At 41.3% G+C, this 24,085-nt stretch overlaps 1 protein-coding gene across 8 annotated transcripts in view; it reads right to left on the bottom strand.

The window, feature by feature from the left end:
• The window catches only part of LOC111955886 (tropomyosin alpha-3 chain), a 31,550-nt gene extending 8,126 nt beyond the window's left edge, over positions 1-23,424 (bottom strand). Inside the window, exons 1-10 of one of the 8 annotated variants that reach the window (XM_023976240.2) lie at positions 23,166-23,424; positions 21,484-21,609; positions 10,239-10,372; positions 8,835-8,952; positions 8,336-8,406; positions 6,800-6,875; positions 3,498-3,560; positions 2,634-2,703; positions 2,346-2,424; positions 1,442-1,869 (exon numbers count right to left, since the gene is read on the bottom strand). In XM_023976240.2, coding sequence (XP_023832008.1) covers positions 1,866-1,869; positions 2,346-2,424; positions 2,634-2,703; positions 3,498-3,560; positions 6,800-6,875; positions 8,336-8,406; positions 8,835-8,952; positions 10,239-10,372; positions 21,484-21,609; positions 23,166-23,279 — 855 coding nt within the window. In that variant the 5' untranslated portion in view covers positions 23,280-23,424 and the 3' untranslated portion in view covers positions 1,442-1,865. Of the gene's footprint in view, positions 1-1,441; positions 1,870-2,345; positions 2,425-2,633; positions 2,704-3,497; positions 3,561-4,915; positions 4,992-6,799; positions 6,876-8,335; positions 8,407-8,834; positions 8,953-10,238; positions 10,373-12,322; positions 12,804-21,483; positions 21,610-23,165 lie in introns of those variants that run through there. The other 7 variants (XM_023976238.2, XM_023976244.2, XM_023976241.2 and 4 more) reach the window with 7 other exon arrangements.
• Between the last annotated feature and the right edge of the window lie 661 nt (positions 23,425-24,085).

Here is a 24,085-nt window from a genome sequence, read left to right as displayed (position 1 = left end):
ACCGATCCTGTGCAGATTTTACACGTGATCTGCCACTGCGAGGACGATCAGCTGTCCGTGCTGTCTCCCTGTAGCGCCGTCTTACAGTATGGACATTGCAATTTATTGCCCTGGCCACATCTGCAGTCCTCATGCCTTCTTGCAGCATGCCTAAGGCGCATTCACGCAGATGAGCAGGGACCATGGGCATCTTTATTTGTGTTTTATAAAGTCAATAGAAAGACTTCTTTAGTGTCCTAAGTTTTCATAACTGTGACCTTCATTGCCTACCGTCTGTAAGCGGTTAGTGTCTTAACGACCGCTCCACAGGTGCATGTTCATTGAACAAGCATGGGAAACACTGTTTAAACTCTTTACAATGAAGATCTGTGAAGTTATTTGGATTTTTCCAAATTGTCTTTGAAAGACCGGGTCCTGAAAAAGGGCTGTTTCTTTTTTTGCTGAGTTCATGTAACTAAAACAATCATTTCAAACCTTGATTATATATTTGGGTACATTGGCCTGCATAGGGTGCTGTCTTTTGGATGGGACATTAACCCCCCCCCGCGGTACTCATTGTAAGAGTAGTGTGTTCACCCCAGTGTCACAGCTACATTTCCAACCTGGCAAAATTCCATCAAGACCACCTAATCATCCCCCTCATTCCTAATTGGCTAACATCACTCCTCACCTCTCCACCTGATAGCTTATGTGTGTTGAGCACAAAAACCTTGCCATGCAACACTGGAGGTGGGTGCTACACATTTCCCCTTACTATGTAAAGTACCTCAGTTGGTAGAAAAGTGCTATAAAAATCCAATGAATTATACATTTGTTGTTTTTGGTCACGTCTCTGTGTGGGAATAGTTGGGAACATATTTCCAAAATTAAAATCATTTGCAGCTGATTTCTTGGTGTTTTTGCAGTCTTATGTCCAACAATGAAAATTCAGAAAACTGGGGGGGCACTCTAAAACAGACACTAAAAGGGACAATACTCACATTGAAATAACTTTATTAATGACTCTAATCACATTAATCTCTCATAAGCTGCACTGCTAATGAGCTCTATTGTAAATTGCTGAAGTGCACCATTGTGACACATCTCGTTGTACATGTGAACAAAACCTACCCATTACTTGAACTCTTGTTTGAATGAACTTGTTGCGAGTGGCACTAGATGAGTAAATGACCAAAATACAGATGGCACATCTTTAATGAAGCCTTCTGCTTTTCCCTTAAACATGGTCTTAATTCTAGTGCTAGCATGATGCTAAACCACAACGTGGAGGCAACATCACCGCTGCTCATTAAATCAAATAAAATGTACAATTTCTACCAAGACTACTTGTGGAAAAACTATGTGCACATGGTAAGAGAACCAGAAACAATTGTGTTTGTTGTCACTTTGAAGCTACCCTAGCTAGCACAGGCCAAGAGAGAATAAAGAAAGTAGTCGTGGACAGGTTTTTCCTCCTCCCTTTGTTAAATGTTTATAGAGAATCACATGTACAGAGTGTAGACAAAGTAGAGAACAGGGTGAAGGCAAGATGGAGAAAAGAGGAAATAGCAATACAACAACTACAGGCTTGAGCGCAGTGCATACAGTGACCCAAAGATACAATGACTGTTGCCCAAAAGGAGAGGGAAAGAGGTGAGGGGATGGAGGGAGGGAAAGATGAGGGTCACAATGAGTAATGAGAGAGAGTCAGTGGGGCAAAAGAAACAGGACAATAGAGTGAAAAGTACAAAAAGGGAACAGATTTAACCAAGTAAGGAATGAGTGAATATTGACAGGAGGGAGAGCGAGAACTGCACAGCCGAGATGGATGTTCAGAAGGACTGAGAAAATTCTTGAAACCACAACAGGAGTGAGCTTCCCGACATTTATCTGAAAACAGAGGGGTTGAGAAACCGTCACTACAGATTCTGAGAATCATTATGATTAGTAGCCATTGGGTATCACAAACTCTTTTCTTGTAGACGTTTAGTGTATTGTTGATAGGCAAAATTGCAAGCATTCAGTTATTCGGCTATTAGACTTCATGAACCACCCTTTAATGTCACACCACTCACATCACTGTTATTAGGTCCCCCCAAAATATTTTTGTATAAATACAGTCTTGGTTGACAGGTTTTGTAGCATTACTCAAGCTTTGCTTTTTGCATGATGTAGTTTGTCACGGTCTGCCAGCGCTTAAAAAATTTGAACAAATGATATGCGATGTTAGGTGACGTGTTAAAGCCAGGTGTTTTTCCTGGACACCTGACTTCCGTGCAGTGTTAGGGGAATATTAGATTTTCAGTCAAACCCCCAGTCCCTGCACGACAACCACACACACACACACACAGTAAGCCTGTATTTACATGGAAGTCATGTCATTGAGGGCGTGGTCCAACTCCTCACTAATGGCCTTATACTTCAGTTTCTGTGCGTATAGCTCATCTGTTCAGAGAGGCCAAAGAGTGAAGGGATACATTTTTTTTTAAGAATAGGAAGATGTGTATAAAGAAAGGAGAGTGAGGGAAAGAAATAGCAGCCAAAGGGAAAGTGATGATGTATGATAATAGTATGATTAAGCCAGAACAGGACTTTTCCTGTAGACAGTGCAGTGGGAAATACAGGAGTTTTAAGGCAAAGTGGCTGGATCCTACCTTCCAGATCATCGATGGTCTTTTCCAGCTTGGCCACAGACCTCTCAGCAAACTCAGCACGAGTCTCAGCCTAAGAGAAGTCAAAACAAAGCATTCAATCAAGATACTAGACGACCTAGACTAAATATGTTAACTTGGGACTACAAAAGGAATCGAACCAAACTAAAATCACTTTCAAAAAAAAAAAATAATAATAAAAAAAGGTGACTAGACCAAACAAATGCAATGCACAAGACAAACTACAAACGAGACATCCAGACAAATAACAGATCGGAAACAAAAAATACCCACCTCCGATCCATTAACTACTATCAAACAAATCTCCTTGACGAATTGAACATTATCAATTCCCCCCCCCCCATCGCCATGAGAAGCCACACTAGATACTATAAGGGGACGTCATAGACCGACAACGCATGAACTTAGATGGACTTCCCTGATTTTTGCTTGTGAGAGTGTCAACCATGTGCAATTATATCAACCGAATTAAGGAGGCCCCCCCCCCCCCATTCTCTACGTCAGGGTTCCCCAACCGGTGACCCGAGGGTCAAGATTTTATTTTAATGCTGGACATAACATTAAAAACCGCAGCAAATCAGTGCCAAGCGATTTTTGTTTTTGAAATCTGTTCCAAAGTATTCCCACGTATAGAGATATACAGTATGTGATCGTATACAAACATACGCAAGGTTAGAAATTATTGTTTTAGTCAGGATTTATATCCTTTTGGGCTTCTTGCGGTCAATTACCAATTTGTAATAATGTTTCCGCCCAGGGGGACCATTCCCTCCCAAAATAATAATCCTAATATCAGCCCGCGTGTGAATCTAGTGATGATACCTGCTCTACAGGTTATCCACTTACCTCTTTGAGCTTGTCAGTCAGGATCTTAATCTCTTCCTCATACTTGTCCTCCTTCTGGGAGTACTGTAATAGAAGATAGGATTGTCAGTTTAAAGTGCATGTAGAGCAAACAGACACTCACAAAAACATCACCTCAATCTCATGTCAAAGACCAGTTTATCGATGCTGCAACAGGATTCTTAACATGCCATTATAATGCATGCCAATTTAGTTCAATAATTAGACGAATATCAAGGATAACCCCTGTGAAGTCAATAGCGCATGTGACTTGCATGCTGAGATTGCAATTCACAGTTGGACTGCAGTGTCGATTGCCCAATCACTGACTGCAAACAGAAATAAAATGGATAATGCAATAAAAAAAACACGTAATACATTAAATTGAAGCATTTCTATGCAAAACATTTATTTTGCCAAAGTTCTGAATATTTTTTCCCCATAGGACAGGCCACTGGTAAAACATAAGAGGAATACCAGAACACTCCAGTCCATAAAAGATGGAAGTAGAATACCACTTATTTATTTAACCTTTATTCCACTGAAACAGCTTTACTTGTAGGGATGTTTACTGTGCATCTGCTCTGAGCACACCTGGACTTGCATATGCAAGAATGTAGAGGGAACAATCATAAACCTGGGTTGTGCTCATTAAGTCACACAATGGAACACTTCTTCAAATGTTTTGCAACCAAAAACAAGTCCCGGTAGTGTCCTGTTTCAGTATTTTCTTCTGGTTGGTGCCTAATGACCACAGACCTGGAAGAAGTGTTCAATTGTATGCCACTGCTGGGTCATTGGAAGATAACGCTTACAAAGGGGGTGCAAAGGAACAATTCATTTTGGCCGCATTGCCTCTTCAACATAAGAGTAACATTACATTTGATCTATATGTTATATTAGACCAAGCCCTAAACTTAGTATGGGTGTGTTTGTCCATGCAGGCCTTTGGTCCAATTAGAAATATGGAGATTAAATGAACTCTATGCCTCATGCAAGTGTGACCTTTCTAGAAATTACAAACATAGGCTGTAAAGGGCACTGATGACAAGAACGGATGTCTTGTGGTAGGGGGTATTCAAGCCTAGAATGGAGGTAAATGCCAAAGGGCAATTAACTACACAGACCAATTAACCCAAGGTTAACTGCCTGGGGTATATGGGTAAGTAGTACACACTGCCAATGTTGTTCAAGGCAGAGTCAATACAGAACCTTGTGTAGGGTGAATACAGCAGCTGCACTCAAATGCACATGCTGCTCACACAGATACAGTATTATATATCAACTGCAACACGTGCAAAGACATTTGTCAACACATTACTTACTAAAATCGCTTCTACAGTCACAAAAAACATGCCCACACACAGGTAACATGCTGGTTTAATCTGAGGTTCACAACCAGGTAAAATACCAACACACACCTTCTCCGCCTGGGCCTCCAGGGACTTAAGGTTATTGGTGACGTTTTTCAGCTCCTCCTCCAGTTCAGCACATTTACTGGATTTGAGGGGAGGTCGCCATTGAGTTTGTTTCAAGAGAACAAGGAGAGATGGCACAGAGGGTGACGAGGGCAGAGGGTGGAGCAGTGTAAAAAGGAAGGAAAGAGCAGCAGTGTGAAAACATTGGCAATATGGTTTAAGATAATTGATTGCGAGAGAAGACAGAAATAGAGTTGGCGGTGTGGCACAGATACAGTAGTTAGGGAACACAAAGAATGAGCGCCTTATGACAGAGAAAAGGCATGAGGCTAACCACAGACCCTTGACACTACCATATCTCCATATTAAAGTGAGACCACATGTCACAACAGGAAATCAGTTTAAGCAACATCCCTAGCGAAAGATGAGCTTATACGAGTAATGTTCACGGTCATTAGAATGGCATGCTTTAGGCCCTTATGAGGGCATAAAAAAATGTGAGTAGTGCATGCTCGAGTTCTCATGAGTCAATTCTGAGTTGTGTTCAGTAGGGCACACGTTAGCAAAACGTTTTGCAACAGAAAACTAAAGTGTTTCTTACTGGATGAGTCGAGATGGCATCTCCCATTTCACCCAGTTTCAATCCTACTAAACATGACCCTGAACTCTCTCATCGACTTTAGAGCAGTAGGATGTCACTTAATACACACTGGATTTCATGCAAACAGGTTGAGAAAAGAGTAGGGAAGGGAAAGGGAGGCAAGGTAGAGACTGACAGAAATAAGGAAAGAGAAGGCAAGGTTGAAGTTGGCAAGTCCTGGAGTCATCCAATGAAGACCACCTGTTTGTCCGGAGGCTACGAGTCTGATTACTTCTTTCTCCTCCTCACACACACGAATCACTTTCCCTGTCCAGCTATTGAGATAAATAGTTCCAACACTATCCATAAATCTCGAGCCTGATGTTCTACCAATGGTAGATTACACTAAAGCACATCTAGTCAGTTGAGCATGAACACACTCATACATCTTACACACCATGAAGAATAGGCATATTCACCAAACACACATACACAGTAGGGTGTCCAATCAAAAAATTATATTTTGCCCAATGGGTAAATATATGTTAATAATCCTCTAAGAAAACCAATGGTCTCTATTATAAATTGGAGTTTTTACCCTTGTAGGATGACCAGATTTAGGGTGACTAAGAGGCCAGAGGGGGGAAAACAAGTACAAAAATAAGGAAAATAGCATTGCGTGAGCTAGGCTGGATTCTGTGCAAGAATTAACCTACTGGCTACCTGACAGGTTCCCTTTGCCATTGAGCTTGTCATCCTTCTCAAATCCACAGGACAAAAAAAACAGAGGTAAGATCGATAGTGAGACATGACATGTAGTATTTTTATATTTTAGTTTTTGCTTTTCATGGTCATAAATTCCTGTTCTTTTTAGAAGATTTCACAAAAAACAAGCATATCTCTGAAATGTCAAAGGAGCACTGAGTGTATACCAAGCTTTATATTTTCAAAGATTAGTACATTTAATTCAGCTCGTGTCATGCTAGTTTTGCTTATTATGACCTGCAGAAACAACTTTGAAGACAACCACAAAATGTAGAATCCTCAAAAGTTATGAGAAACATGCAAGCTATATCAACAGAGCTTGGTGCTTATTATCAGATGTATTAGGTTAAGAAATATGACTTATTGGAGAAAGACCCCACTGAATGATTCAGAACACGAATAATCATATTTGTCTTGGTAAAATGTATTTTCAAACATAAGGCAGTGAAGTTACCACCAAAGCGCGTTTCCACCCACACTGAAGTATAGGCATTTTCTCCATACATATTCACGCCACAGACACACACAAACACACTCTCTACCTGGTCTTCAGAGGCCTGCAGGGACTTCAGAGATTGGTCGAAACCCCTCAGCTCCTCCTCCAGGGCCCTGGCTTTGCTGTTAGTGCAGGGAGTGGGGCGGAATCACGCATAAACATGCGGAGCGGGGGATTATGGAGGGTGGGGGGGTCATGCGTGGAATTTAGGTCGGACCCCCAGAAACATGCACAGAGACAGAGGGAGATCAATTTTTCATTAGGATACAGAACCATTGTTATGCAAACACACTTGTTTATTCTCATGGCTGTGGGAACAGTGAGGATGGGGCCGGTTTGGGATGATACCGGCAGGGGGAAAGGTATAATACAGAACCGGATCATACGCTTTCAAAAACTTGAGCTGTGTTTGATTTTGTTGGTCTGATAAAATGAAACCAATGGAATAGTCCCAAAAGTGCAAACTAAGCAGTAATTTTATTTTAATATAGCTTCAAGCTGCCATGGCAGGGTTCAAGCTATGGCCCCACAGCACCATCATCAGGACAAATTGGACAGATCACAATACGATTTGCAACATCTGTACTCCTTACCATGCTTATCAAATATCAGAACTCAAAATCAAACAGATCATGCACTCTGCTTTTGATGCATCTTGGACAATTTGTAATAATGTTGACCAGTTCAAAATGTCTTCTCCAGAATCGCTGGCACCAAATTTGGTATATAGCATCTATGGACGCACATCTTCAAAACGCTATGTTTTCCAAGACTCTCGCTCAAACAAGGCAATAAACTTGCATGAGTCCAACAGTGCCGCCGTGCGGCCAAAGATAACCATTCTCTGCAGGTTAGCTAGACTCAAATCCCTGAGCATGTGCCAAATTTCATCAGATCAAGAGCAATAAATATGTTCCCGTTATATGTGTGGCCGATTTGAACGTGCTTGCATATGTTGAGTCTTGACAGTGTTATGAACATGTGTCAAGTTGTTACAATACAAATAATCACATCTGCTTTACAATATATGCATTTATGTGCCAGGTCAAGCCCACTTGAATGTTTATTGGTCAATATGTTTGAGATGCTACCCACACTAGCTCAAACGGGGTGAGGGGCGTGACCTTTAAATGTTTGCATCTCCCATAACTTGTTATAGCGCCAATGTGGCCAATTGGCATGGCACTGCATGACATTGTGTGGCCCAGCTTTTCCGCTTGAACCTCTAACAATGCATTTGACTCTGGCCTGGTATAATTATGATGTAGACAGGGAATTGTTTAAATATAGTTCACAAATATAATCTATGTGAAAATTCACAATGCATGTCTGCATGAGTAGTAGTTGTGTGATAACAGTATGTTTAGGACAACAGTGCTACAATGCAGTACATGTTAAATGTTATATAGTATTCTGTGTAGTAGGTGTGTGTACATTCCTTAGAGGGAAAACGTCAGTATATCTAAATCATTTGACAGAATAATCTTTGGCCGTGTGGAACAGGTGTTAACGTACCACCAGCGTAGTTCTGCGTGTGTGTGTGTGTGTTACTATTGTGCAGTTCAATCATGTGGCAACTCACGCCTCAGCAAGCTCTGCCCTCTCCTCTGTGCGCTCGTGATCCCCCTCGATGATCAGCAGCTTACGAGCCACCTGTAGACACACACACAGGATTATTTCGTGCCAGTTGCAGACGGAAACAATTGCTCGCAAGATTGGCGCAGATGGTGTACAGGTGATGCATGTGGGGAGAGACGCCCATTTTGGATATAAATTGTGTACATATAGACCAAAACTGTACTAGTGAGCTTACAGCCTTACGTGAGAGGAAAGGTATGTGATAACCTCATCCACGTCTGTCTCGATGAGGACGTTTCCTCATTGTGTCCGTGTGTGTGTTTATGAGGTAGTACTGAAGCAGCATGGCGTGTGTGTACATGATCTTACCAATTTTAAACACACGTATTGTATTACCTAACATCACCTTTTTCCAGAAATGTTACGCAACTATCCAAGGCTAGTTCAGGCACAGCAGGCAGTTCTGTTCATTCTGAGAACTCTGCCGTGTGTGATATGCTCACCTCCTCGTACTTGCGATCAGCCTCCTCAGCAATGTGCTTGGCCTCTTTCAGCTGGATCTCCTGTAGCTCCATCTTCTCCTCATCCTTCAGGGCTCGGTTCTCAATCACCTTCATGCCCCTGGAACCAACACAGGCACACATTATACGTATTGTATCGTGTAGGGATTCATTTGGCCTATCCTAACGTGAGAGCCTACCATTTTGTGGTAATACGCCAATACTGGATATTAGACTTTGGATATTTGTCAAACTAAACACACACTGTTAATATTTCACACTGTCAGCAGCATGTGACACTACATTTCAGTCTGGGAGGGACAATGGAGGGAGAAACTCAACGGTGCGTCAAAGAAAACACACATCCAATCAATTAACATTATTGGCTGGGCCAATAATGACTCATGTGGAGAGATAGCGAGATCCAACACACAATCGTCAAAGATACTGGTAACTAACCTAAGATTTATCGTCAGCGTCATTTACAATGGGAGCAAATGAAGCACAACTGGCAGAACAAGCAAGGTGGGCGGAGCCAAGCAAGAGCTAGTGAAATACTATTGGCGAGTTTAAGCAAGTATTCACATATTTCTGTTGGGGAAGAGTCTGAAGTGCACGTGTGCAATAACTCAATTCACCCTTGCACTCCTAACATTTTTTTTTTACGTATTTCAATCTGTTCATAACGTATTTTAGTTTAGGGTACAGAAAACGATATTTCAATGAAAAAATTGTCGGCCAAGTTTCACGTAGCTCCATATTGTCCCACTTCCCGCCACTGGACTTCTTATCACCATATTTCAGGGGCAAGTTTTAAACAGATTTGCACCCCCTGTGATGTGTCTGGGTTTCCCCTTTTGTCTGTGCCATCGTTGCTATGTGCTTTCACTTCCAGACCAACAACGATGATAAACTGACAAGGTTAAGACCATAATGAGCGAGGCCAAGACCCCTTTTCTCAATATGTTGTCTTACTTCACAAAGCCAATGTTAAAAAGTTAAGCTTCCATTGCAGCATAGGGCATTTTATTATAATAATAAATAATTTAGTGGGTGCTTATTCTTGTCCTATTTCACACATGCACAAGTGTATGTAAATGAATGCAGACGACACTTGCGTAAGCCATTCCCAACAGTTGACTAGGCTATGTTAGAGATACAAATCGGACTTTGTTGCCTTAGAGAAAGCCCTGGTTGTACATAATGTTGGCAAGACTAAATACATGTTGAAGCATGCTAGCAGACACAGACTTCCAGTCATTGCGCTAGCACTAACTTCCTTCATACTGGACATGGACATAAAATGGTATCCACGAGTTAATCTGACTCTGGAGAAGTATCCCTTAAACAGTGGTGTTTGGAGCATTACAGTGTGTGGGCCTCTTTTCGTTAATGTGTCCCACTGACCTCTCACTTTCATCCGCAGCCTTCTCTGCCTCTTCCAGTTTCTGCAGAGCAGTGGCCAGTCGCTCCTGGGCCCTGTCCAACTCCTCCTCAACCAGCTGGATACGCCGGTTCAGGGAAGCAACCTCAGCCTCAGCCTGTATCAGGGGGGAGAGTTGGGCTAAATGTCAGTATACTACGCAAATTTAAATGGAATTTACCCCAACCCTGCTTAGAACATACAGTACATAATTGCTTGTATATGCCATCATATAGGATTTATATAGTGCTTCTTCTAGTGCTCAAAGCACTTATCATTGCATCATATCACACCTCGTCCACCGATGTATGAGGCTAGACAATGTTCCAGTCAGATGGCCATTCATTCATTCACTGATTTTCTCCAGTACATGGGTCATGTTCAGTGTAGCACAACATTGCAACCATACAATATCTGTTACCTTGTATTCTCCAATGAAAATATATTGTGGGGGAAAGACAATCTGCATAAATGTTCTCCTACCAATTTCTTGTTAGTTTTCATGGTTAACCTTATTGAATAGAGGTCACTAGACTGGCTATAACAATTTGCCAGTGTACCCTGGTATACAGACAAATGACAGGAGAAAAGAGATGGCCATAGATGGACAGATGAGCAAGAGGGGAGAGACATGGACATGCATTAAAGACTAGCCATATCAAGCTAAAGGCCTCCCTCTACTCTTTAGCTGTACACCTACCATGCTTTCTGTGTAATGTGAGGTGGTGAAATGCATGGGGCGACAATTTCCTTCTCAAAGGTCCAGAAGAACGTTCATTGCAATCAGAGTTTAATTAGTGCTGGGAGATATGCTGAACTTCTGGTTTATTTTTGCTTTTTTAAATAACTAATTGACCAACAAGTTCAATTATTGTAATTCCATTTAGTTAGTTTTTTCCCCCGTGAGCTCAACACAATTTCTCTACAAGCATGAACTGTGGAACATTGTAGGAAGGTGTAGTTAACAGGCCATTCGTTATATCGATTAAGCGCAGAAAATATGGCAATTAACGCCAATGACCACAATCCATTGCTCCTACAGCTGCCTTTTGTGAGGGAATTCTATTACGCTAACCCAGGTTGAACCGGGCAATGGCCCATCACGTCATCGGGCCAACGCGTGGCAGGAGGAGCGCCCTTCTCAAATCAAACAGTAACGGTGATGTTGTCAAATAGGCAGCACGGTGCACCTATTTTCCACAAAATAAATATTAGAATGTTCTAGTTTTCGTTGGGGAGGCAGGTAAAGCGTTTATCAAAATGAATTACTTTTGCATGTGAAAACACAGAATCAAACTCATTACTACAAGTGCTTAATAATTACATCACTTTCGTTTTGAACAGACTTTTCCATCGGCAAAAACGGGCACTTTGCTCACATCCAGAAGGCAAACTGATTCCAAAACTAATGCAATCAACACTAGCCCGGTTCACCCTGGACATTAAATCAAATCCCCTCAGTATCCTTCTGTTAAAGTACCTGTCCAGTGAAAATCTCACTTAAATGTTCATATTCCGTTAACTCACAACCAAATAATGTTGTTGACTCATCCTATACTCGAGGCCAAAGCATAAATTGGAGAAAAAATTAAGAAGCTCTACCTCAGACTTGTATCAGTCACGTTTGTAACCGTTACGGAGACCACTTGCAAACGTAGTTTGGTTTTTAAAAGACAAAATACGTGCATTTTATTTAAATAAATTAGGAAATAAAAGTATTATGGTTTATTTTCTATACATTTTTGTTTAGCATTTAGTCATCCCCTCCACATCCATCCCTGGCTGGGTAAAGTAACAGAAGAATGTTGGTTACCACTGTCCATCCTAACCTGCTACGAAAAGTAACTTCCGGTCGTACCTATATCGAATTGGCAAATCCCAAGTCAATGGGCTCCTTGTAGGGCGGAGGTGTAAATGCATGAATCACGACCCAGTCCCAGTGGCAGGCTACATTGTTTCTTTTTAAAGTGCACCATCAACGCACTTCGTAGATCGAATGTAGACCTATCGACGTGCACATCTTGTCGAAATGCCTAAACGAATGTTGATTACTGAATATCCTTTTTACCTGTTCTCTTGATGTTTTGTCCACCTCGACCTGTCTCTGAAGAATTTCTGCTCTTTCTTCGGCTTCATCTGCCTGTTGCTGTAAAACTTTAATCTTTCGCTTAACCGCGTCGATGCTGTTGTTTCCAGACATTGTCTTGTTTGCGAGCGTAGGCTAAGCCTAGTTAGTTTTTTTCCTTCTCTAAAACGTTTCTTAGAACTTCGACTTCAGCTCGAGTTGTCCTGAAATGAAAAAAAAAGTAACAACGCCCCACCAAGACGGGAAAACGTTGATTGTTGTAGATTAGTGGCGTGAAAATACGTTCTTCCTCCTAACAGCAGTGACTCAATAACGCACTAAAATTTGACAGGTCTAACCTACTTTCGTAAAATGTTATCAAATTAGCCTAACCCTGTGTTAGATGGTTTAGATAGTTCTCCTGCTGCTATAATCAGCTAAGATTTTTTTTCTACAGACGTGGCAAGTAAGCAAACCTAATTCATTGGCTTCCGCTTTCGAAAATGGGGGGGATTTCTTTCTATTGCGCGCGGTTCTAACTTAATCTCATTCAAACAAACGAATAAAAAATGGCCTTGACAATAGATGTGCGGTCCAGTCTCTCCCTCCCCTGTCTCCAAATCACTATGCCGGCTCGTTTCCCCTTCTCTTTCCTTTTCAACCCACTTCCGTCTTGCGCCACACCCAGTCTAGTGTAGACAATTGACTGGAATGCTGATCCAGAGTCTGCCCCTAAAACTAGTTGGTCCCAAGACGAAAAGCAAAAATGATCCCGTGTCAGCGCATTGAGCACGATGTCTCTTCGACAGGAAGGCACTCCTTGTTATACGTGTCCTGATCAGGTAAAGTGACGTACAATTGATAAAATCACTCGCATTCCAAGCCACTCCCGGGGTAGCATATGAGAAAGTCCATATATGGGGGTATATTTGGGAAACTTCAGCTTTTATTAACAGACACCAACCTAGGCTGCAGGTAGTGTGCGTGTATGATTATTTCCCCAGTATTTTATCTAAATTGATTTTGTATTTGTTTGTGTCTGTTCGTGTATGGTGTGAACGTTTGACATAGCAGCTTATAGACATAATGATGGCTATGTCACACTGTATCTATACCCTGTCTAGAGTCTAATTTAAGTGGAATGCAATTTTCACCTGCATAAGAATGTAATCTCTACATCACGATGTAGTACACATGTGTGTGAACGTTGTACGTGTGCCTTCTATCTACAGGTTATTTTGTATTGTATGCCTACTTGTTCATCGTGTGTGACTACAGTATGTGCTTGGTATGTGTACATTTTTTGCTTGTCATCACATCGTACCTGAAGCCTGTTTCAAAGCCCTCCAGACACAGAATATGACGGTTTCTTAATTCCTTCATGTTTCACAACACCTGGAGGATGCCGAGACATGCACCAGAACACACAGACACATCAAGTCACTACTTGTGAACCATTTATGTGAATTTAGTGTGATATAAAACAATAACATTCGTTTTGTCTTGTAAAATGTTGGTTTAACGATGCGTTAAAATACAATAAATATTATTTTTCTATGAAAATATTGGTTACATTTTTTGCCACACCTAGCCAAGCCTGTGCAGCAAGTCTAGATATTTAAATTATGCCTGAAATAAGTATTTCGAATGGAATTGAACTCTTTCGTTTCAGTGAATAAACACAGCTGTGAAGGCGACTATGTTTCAAACAGGCCTTGAGATGCAGAGTATTGAGAAATCCTCCTGTAGTCATAATTTCCTGGCCCTCCCTTCCTCTCTCAATCCACCGTCAATACCAGGATTGTGTTTATTAGGGCACACGCCTGAAAACATATTGCAACAGAAAAATAAAATAAGCGTTTCTTATTGGTCAAATCCAGGTAGTCCCTCTCCTTGATTTCTTCTGTTTGGTGCCTAACGAACGTTTGTTGTTCCCTAGTGAATGGTTTCAGTAAGTGGCTTGATTGTCCACTTCCAGTTGTTACCGCCAAGTGTCGCTCCAGACAACGTTTGGCACTGTGAGCAAACTATAGACTTTGAGTTTCTGTCGCTGCGCATTGATTCTGCATTGCTATGCCCAGATGATCAATTTATAATTGTATAAGTAGGTCGAATTAGACGTTTGTTAACTATAAGTCTATTGACAAATTTGGCTACATCTTGGCTATTTCAGGATTTTATCTAATGACTGAAATTAAGACATAAAATGTAAATGATGTGAAGAATGATGTGCTTTGGCCGAAAAAGGGCAAAAAATGTGTGTGCCAAAACGCAGTTTGACTGCAATACTGCGGCAAATCGCTGGGCTCTTCTGAAGCCACATTTCTGCTACTTCTATGTTAAAATGGTCAGTTAGCACTTAGCAAGGGATTATTAGTTAGCATAAGTTATGCAAAAATCTGTAAACTGTTAGCAGGAGTTATAATACTGAAATAGGGTGTAGTGGTAGCCTACATGCTAAAATGTGTTAGCGTTTAGTAGGAGCTGGATGCTAAACAATGGGTGTTTCTCAATATGCATACTAACATGCTCCAAGTGCATTCTCTTGCGTAGGTTCTTGTGCGGACGAGAGTGTGGAGAATGCATAATTAAGTGATCATGCCAGAGAAGCCCGTGTTTGGAGGACATATTGGTACGGGTGTTGTCGAGGGCCGGCAAACCGTGCCAATATATCCTCCAAACAGCGACTTCGAGGGCATTATCACTTTTATACAACGGGTTACCAACATATTTAAATAATGATTGACATATTTTAATTGAGAACGTTATTTTGATGAATTTATTCATACTATTTCATCCTTCCACAAGATATAGTCCCGACAAATCTAGGGTTGCAACCCAAGCCGGCTGGTCATTCGTTCTATCGGTTCGGTTGCCAGAGACCCAGTCGTTCAGTCTTTTGGATGCAACCCAGGTCGTTCGTTCTAAATGTTCCATTGCCATATTGCCTGATCACCTGGCATATAGAATGTGCTCTCTCGCCAGGACACTGTTGTTCAGAGGAGCTAGCCAACGACAAAGCTAACACGATCACTTCAAACTGAAGCTGGAAAGATTTCAAACTAGCTGCACTTAGTTTTGTTTGACCTGTTTTCTATTGATAGTTCTTTGTATATATCCATAAAAATTATGCTGATTCATGATTTCGACTGGCTGAGAACCTGTCTGTCTCATCCTGACACATTCATTACTATGGGACAGCTGTAGAATTTGAATATTGAAACAATGTCGCAAATGTCGGAGAGAGACAGAAACGTTTATACAAAACTCCGCTGTTGAAAAATAAAAGAGTCTAAAAGAAATGTGAGATGAATATCTATGCTTTTTATAGTGGAGATCAAGTTTATAAATTGCCTGGCTGTGCTGATGAGACAGTGGATTGCGCAGTCAGATGTAAGAGAGTAAATATGCATTTTAAACTCATATATTTAGCCGGTGGTCATTTGTGGAATAGACACGGGCTGGATTGCGGTTTTAACCAATCAGCATTCAGGATTAAACCCACCCATTGTATAAAACGTTACATTTGAGAAGCATTCGCCCTACTGTATTACCTCATGCTTCACCTCCCCAATCACTGAACCTTCTTCCAGCCAGGACAAAGGCAACAATATACGAAACAAGATATATACACAAAGCAAACGTTTTACTTCATAATTATCAGCTAGCTATATGTGAATCGTAATAATGTGGCTAACAAGTTAGTATAACAGGAAAAAATTACCTAAAACTAATGTTATGCAAGGTATATGTACATTTTTTCATGGGTAGCCACCAATTCTTTGTGGCTAGCTAGCTATCTAGTTAGCCCTATTGACCTACTATGGACTTGGGACTTACCCATTTACTGAACCATCTTCCAGCCAGGACAATCAAAATAGAGACTTAACAAGATATACACAAAGCAACAATTTTTCTTCATAACTATCAGCAAACTATATGGGAATCGTAATAATGTAGCTAACCAAATAGTTTAACAGGCAAAATTGACCTAAAACGAATATTATGCAAGATAGATGTAAATTCTTCGTGGGTACTTAGCTAACAATTATTTGTGGCTATCTGGCTAGATAACAGTAGTAGCTATCCAGTTAGCCCTATTGCCTTATTATGGGCTCGCAATCTATGGTATGTTGGCAGGTAAAAATGTCTAAATTAATTTGAGAAGTGCCCTCTGTGCTCCATTTACCATACTTTGATTTGGACTCATACTCCGACCCTCCCGTGCTCCAATTTGCGTACTTGGAGCACGGTAGTATGCATTTTGAGAAACACCCTTCGCCTTCAGCAGGAGTTGAATTTGTTTTAGCCATTAGCCTCTGGTTAAGTAGCGCTGCTGAAGGAGCGGAGCTTTGAGAGCTCCTTAATGTGTGAAGATTGAGTTTCTCTTTACCCTCTTGCTGAAAACTGTGTGCCTGTGATTTAGTGCGTAAGGAGCTAGGCATACTCAGGCAGTCATAAAACTGTCCTTTAGCGTGTCTTATTATGACACTAATCACAAGCATGTGGAGAGAGACAGACGGGCCACGTAGGTCAAGGAAAGGTTTATCCCAACGACTTAGAACTCTGACTCCTCTGAGACTTAATGACACTGGAAAGGACACACACACACCAATAGAGGCCGCTGAGGGGAGGACGGCTCATAATAATGGCTGGAATGGAGTCAATGGAGTGGTATCAACCTCATGGAAACCACATCTTTGATGTGTTCGATACCATTCCATTGACTCCATTCCAGTCATTATTATCAGCTGTCCTACCCTCAGCAGCCTCCACTGACATACACACATTGCACACTCAAAAGGACCACACACACACAGAAAGAGAGAGCAGAGCAACATTTGGAGAGATCTGGTTACACTTTAGGGACAAATGCCGTTCACTAATCTCTTTGGCACTATCGCTTCACACTAATCTAGTTCTCTCTATGGAACAATTATATTATTCTGGGGGAGATATTTAGGACATACCCAGGTAGAAGGGAAAGAAAGTGGGGGTCCATATAATATAGAAAAACATGTTATTAAGAAAGGTATAAGGTAGACCTTAAAGGTAAATCCATATTAATTAAGAAGAGAAGTAATTGGATAAAAGGGTAAAGTACACTTAACCTGACCACTCACACTAAATTCTTCCTCTGCTTTGTCGTTCGCTACATACAGTACTTTAGTCTGAGGATGACATCATTGAAGTCATTTCTGGTGATAGGGCACAAGGAGTGTTGTACAAAACAAAGTTTTCAGCGATTGGATCTTCTATAACCAACCAGAGTATCAAAGCCAATGACAAATTTTCAAACCGCCACTTTCCAACTGATGTTCTTACTCTGGCCCAAGCCATCGGTTTCTGGACCAATGAGATGGCCCCAAATGTGTTCGCATTCGGTGTAGGGCTGGGGAGGTACTCAGATCCAAACTCATTGTGGAGAAGAAACTAACGTTAGTGGGTGTGGCGTAGCGTTTGGCTGGAGCAAGGACTTTGGGTAACCAGGCAAAAGACACTCCCCTCCATATGTATTGGGACAGTGAAGCTAAAATGTTGAATTTAACTCTATTAATTTGAGATCAAATGTTGAATTTAACTCTATTTATTTGAGATCAAATGTTTTATGAAGCGACAGTACAGAATGTTTTATTTGAGGGTTTTTTCATGCATATCTGTTTTACCGTTTAAAAATGAAGCACTTTATGTATCTGGTCCCACACCTGTGAAGTCATAGGTATTTGGATAAATTCACTTATGTATCAAAATTCGGTCCCATGTTTCTTGCACACAATGACTACATCAAGTTTTGTGACTACAAACTTGTTGTAAGCATTTGCAGTTTGTTTTGGGTTATGTTTTGCCCAATAGTAACTGAATGGTGAATGGAGTCATTTTCTTTCTAATTGAGTAGATAAGATGTTTTTGAACACCTAAATTAATTAAGAAAAATTAAGAAAATTATTTAATCATGAATAATGATAAGTGAGATCCCGTTCAGACGCTACAACAAAAAATGCTAACCTCTCACCATTACCAAGAAGGGGAAGTTAGCATATTTTGGGGGGGGTATGATCTTTATTCATGAATTTGGGGGCATGATCATCATTACTCATGATTAACTGTAATCAAGGTAGCATCCACATTAATGTAGAAGTGTTCAGAAACATCTTCAATTCTTATTTACAATCAAATTTACCATTCAGTTCCTTTTTGGGCAAAACATACTGTAATCCGAAACACAACCAAAACAAACTGCAAATGCATCCAACAAGTTTCACAAGCTTGATGTAGTCATTGCGTGCTAGGAATATGGGTCCAAATACTACACTTTTGACTACTTTAATACACTATGAGTGAAATTTGTCCAAACACTTATTCAAATGGGGGGACTAGATATATAAAGTGCTTTCATTTCTAAACGGCAAATGTATGAAAATTCTCTAAAATAAAAGGTGACATTCTGTACTGTCGCCTCATAGGAAACATTTGAACTCAAATCAAAATGCTGGAGTATAGAGACAAATGAAAAAATGGAGCTTCATTGTCCAGACACATACGGAGGGGAGTGTATCCAGTATATAAAGTTTAATGTTTTTTTGTTTGTTTAGTAAGTCTGTTCCATTGGCTTCTATGAGCCAGCTGTACATCCCCCTCCTCTGGTATTTATGTTATGCCCCATTATGTCCCCCTTTCAGACCACTAAACCCCACCCCGCCCCCTCAATGGAAATAACCTTGTGGTCATGGCCTTTGTATCCCCTATACACTCCTCATATAGGATGGCTCATGAAAAGAGATTATTTTACATAGGTCTCTGGTCCCCTTTCATACGAATATACCTTGAATTCACACATATGCACAAGGACATGACAGAGAGGTGTATTCAAAGAAAGGTGTCTTCACACACACACACACACACACACACACACACACACACACACACACACACACACACACACACACACACACACACACACACACACACACACACACANACACACACACACACACACACACACACACAAAATACGGACTTGAAGCTTGCAAAGATGAAAAACACATGATTTTACCACATAACTGTCCAGACAGTGTAGGGCAGACAGACCACACAAGAGCACATAACACCCGTAATGACCTTGGTTTGTTATAAACCATACAAATCATTGGGTAATCATCACTCCAAGGCACCACACAATACCTATTTACTGTAAAACACACACACACGCACACAAACCTAAGCCCCTCTGGTATTTCAACATGGTCACTCCATGCATTCTCTCTATTGAGAGAAACGACTGTGATGACAGCTGCTGTTTGTTCTATATCTAAAGTCCGGAGAAAAGTACGTCATTACAGTCAACTAGAGGAAATACAGAGAGAGAGAGAGAAATAGAGAATTACTGAGACCTAAATTGTTGGAGAAAAAGATACCTAAACCACAAGAAGAGTCAAGAAATACAAAGAGGGAGGGGACTAGGATGAGATTGCCAACCCAAGAATAGAGAGTGGCAACCCAAGTATAGTCTTAGCCGCGGTAGCCTCAATGTTAGAGAGGCAGGTCGGTAACAGGAGGTTTGCGGGTTCGAATCCCAGTGCTGACTTGAAAAAGTGAGCTGGCAACTGGAGAATTGCAGGCATCAATAACACACATGCCATCTACAGTTACTGTGCCCTTGAGCAAAGCCCCTAAACCCCAATCTACTCCTGGGATTCTGCTCTGTTGCTGACCCTGTGCTGCTCTCAGCCTGCTGTGTAGGTTGGGTACTGTCACAGCAAAAATAACATCTGTGCAAATGGACAATAAGGGTCTATTATATTCTATTCCATTCTTTGGGGAGCGTTCAGATAGTAAAGCCTGTGTGCACAATCCAAAATGCGCATGAAAACCAAACCTTTGAATTGTATCTTAGCTTCCTAGCACAAGAGTTAACCCTTAACTCCAGCGGGTTACTGCTCGAAATGAACTGCCAACAAAGGAGACTAAAAGTGTCAGTCAAACTGTCACTAAATTATCATCCCAGAAACAGGCATGGCCCTGTGGTTTTCACATACTCCTTGGCCAAACTAAAGCAGGCCTTTTTTGGCAATGTATGGGTAAAGTCACTATGGCTCGTGAATCCAAATGTCATGTGTTGTTCAGAAAGTCTGAATGGTTATATTATCTGTTGCTCAAAAAGTCTTTGGAGTTGGTTAGTGTCTTGTGTTTCTATCGCTAGTACCATAATAGCAACTATTTCCAGTGTACGTCATTCCTGTTCCTTTGGACCCACAGGGTCTGCAAGCTTTTGTTTTAGCCCAGCACCAACACTCCTGATTCAACTCAATGGCTTATTGATTAGTTAAATCAGGTGTGTTAGTGCTGGGCTGGAACAAAATCCTGCACACCCTGTGGGTCCCCAAGACCAGACTTGACGAATGCTACTCTAGTAAGAATATCGATGTTTATTGTCCCTAAAATGGTAGCATGGTTGGTGGGATAGTCATAGCTCGATTGGATGATATCATGGTCAGAATATGGAGATGAAACAGCAGTAGCAGTAGATGGGTGATCAGAGCGAATGAAAGGAATGGGAGCTAAGGGAGACACCAGGCACCAGGTTTAACCTCCTGTGGTTTAAACTTGTCTAACCCTGTAAGAGCAGATTGTGTTTTCATAGCACAAGTGTGTTTGCTTTGTCATACACTATGTAATATGAGCAGGTATGAGGCTTCTGGTACCTTCAAGCTTGGTAAATCCTTAATGGGTCTCCTGCACAGAACCTGCATCGCTCCGGGTTCAAAGCTATTATCTCTAACCTATTATAACTTTGGGACTTTCTAAGGCATCTAGCTAGACCTATTCTACACCCTCTGCTGTTGATGCTGATCATTGGACCAATTCCACCACCTCTTCAATCTTCGCATCGTTTCCAAAGCAACCCCAGCATCCAGGCCATGGCACCAATGTGACCGGCCTGGTGTCAAACAAGGATCATCCCTGCTACTCAAGACCATGTAACGTAACAAATAGCCAAGGCATCAGTTCTTGGAGCTAACACAAGTTGGTAGATGTTGCACCTAACCACTGGTCAAGGGTCAGCTACTGTATTTTATCGTCCTCCTAATACTTAAGGTTAGGAAATGGGGTTGGGTAATCTGATACTAGACCTGTAAGACCTTGGAAGAACACAACACACTTACATCTGCGGCCTTCTTGTCCGCAACCTCCAACTTCTCCTGGGCATCCTTCAAGGCCTCAGAGTATTTGTCCAGTTCATCCTCAGTCCCCTTCAGCTTCTTCTGCATCTGCAGCAACTCATCCTCATGCTGAGAGAGAGAGCAAGAGTGAGAGAAGGAAGTAGAGAGCGAGGGCAAGAAGAGGAAAGAGAGATGGAGAAAGGGTGGGTGAGATTTGTACACTCTTTTCACACTATGGTGTGGACCTGAATCATACTGTGCGGATTTTCTTTTCACCTTGACCTTTCCAGCACTGTTCCAGCAACTACGCCAGATACATAACCAGGCCAGCACAGTTAAGCTCGGCTTAATAGTGTGAAAATAGTATTCATTAACTGATAGCCTCATAGCCTTGTCCATCTCCATTCATCAAGGCATCTTGACTGTCACCCAGGCCTGGGTTCAAATAGTATTTGTCTTCTTTCAAATAATTTTAGCACTTGAGCCTTTGTGGAGTGGCAAATGGACCGGTTTGACACTTTTGGGACTATTCCATTGGCTCCATTGTGCCAGGAAAGCTAGAAAAGTATTTGAAAGAAAACAAATACTATTTGAACCCATGTCTGCAGCCACCTCACCTGTCCTCTTGTCACAAGTAACCTAAAGCCTGGTGGACATGCCTGCCATGGTTCCACTTCAATGACATCTAGATATAAATACTCGCTCTGGATGGTAACATCCTCTAACAATCACTCAGTGAAAGGATCCACCATCGTATTCCATCCTAGTGTCTTGCCCTTCGCAAGTTCTCTGTGGAGAGATCACTAGCTAAACCATCCAGCCTTGACTGACAGCTTGTCTGGCCTCGCTAATGAGAGAAATACAGTCTAACGTTTCTCTCAAGTTGTCTTGGCATGGTTTAGAATTTTCCAGTTGTCATTTTTTGGGGGACAGAGGTCACTTTGGACTCAGTTGTTAAGTCTTGTCAACTCTGTCCTATTCTTAACCATATTCTAACCTCTAGTATTTATAGTAATGTCATGAACTTGTTACCTTATTTTCAAGAAGAATAAAATGAATGTAAAACAAAACCCTTCAAAATTTTATATTTAAAAAAATAAAGAAAATATAATAAATCTGTTACAAACACATCTAGAAAAGCAGGTGAGATGATTCCTTCACTAACCATTATATTACAATATCGGTAAAAAATGTCACATCTATTTGACCAATTACTTTCTAACTCTATCGTTTAACGATGACCGGCCTAGGAGTTGTATCTAAGCAGACCATTTACAATCACACAGCAACATTATGGAAACCAATAAGCCATTTCACCTTTCGAGACTTCCACCCCCCATCATGACGACATTTTTGGTGGTTAATTGGATTTCCAGTTGTACAGACAATTCAAATCAGGGTACTGGTCAAAATAGGTTCAATATATAGGGACGAGGATGCCATGTGTGACACACCCACACATCTTTTTCTGGTCACTAAAAAATACATCTGAAAAGTCCTTAAAGTCCGTACAATAGCTATACAACCTGACCATGACGTAGAAAAATGACAGAATGACATCATTGCAACCAGTTTTGCTCCCTGGGGTAGTAGTAACCTACAGTTGCCTATTTGACTGCCCATGGTGCCCATGTCCCCATCCATGATAGAGGATCCCCCCACTCTCTGTGATGTGGTTGGCCCACCTGCTTGCTCCTCTCCTCGGCTGCCTTCTTGTCGGTATCGGCCTGTTCTGCCGCGTCCAGAGCGTTCTCCTTATCCAGCTTCAACATAAGCATCTTCTTCTTGACTGCCTCCATTTTTATGAAGGTCTTTTGGGCTTTTTGACCGAGAAAAGGAGGGAAAAGAAGGATAAAGGGTGCGGGACGGTCCTGTCAAGTCAGTGGAATAGGAGAGACAGAGAGAGAAGGAGGGAGGGAGAAAGAGCAGAAGAGAGACCAAACTCTGGGATAGAAAGAGAACATATATATCCCAAAGAGTAGATGACCACACCCACAAACATGTCCCTCCCATTCTAGCCTACTGGCTCCACCCAACTCAATCCTTTAAAGGTCAGTTCTTTAAATGTATCTACTGAGCCTTCCTCTCTATAATAAAGCAAAGTAGGATGAGCTTACCTTGATGTTGCGTTGTTCCCCCTAATGGTTAAGGTCAGGTTTGGGGAACGCATGCTGATTCTAGATCTGTGCATACGTACAACTTCTACCGGCAGATAGAAAGCCTGTTCGCATCCATTTCCTTCTGTCTTCCTGTGTCAGCTGTCATATTCTTTGCCATAATTGACATATATTGTATGTTTCCTGCTGTGTGGGCTTTTAGTAATAAAAACAAAGGTGGTGGGCTTTTCGTAATAAAAACAAAGGTGGTGGGCTTTTAGTAATAAAAACAAAGGTGGTGGGCCTTTTAGTAATAAAAACAAAGGTGGTGGGCTTTTAGTAATAAAAACAAAGTGGTGGGCTTTTAGTTATAAAACAAAGGTGGTGGGCTTTTCAGTAATAAAAACAAAGGTGGTGGGCTTTTAGTAATAAAAACAAAGGTGGTGGGCTTTCGTAATAAAAACAAAGTGGGTGGGCTTTTAGGTAATAAAAACAAAGGTGGTGGGCTT

This window comes from Salvelinus sp. IW2-2015, linkage group LG31 (genome assembly GCF_002910315.2).
Source record: "Salvelinus sp. IW2-2015 linkage group LG31, ASM291031v2, whole genome shotgun sequence".
NCBI lineage: Eukaryota > Metazoa > Chordata > Actinopteri > Salmoniformes > Salmonidae > Salvelinus > Salvelinus sp. IW2-2015.
Note: the sequence above shows the minus strand (reverse complement) of the source record. Positions and strands in the feature narration are given on the sequence as shown.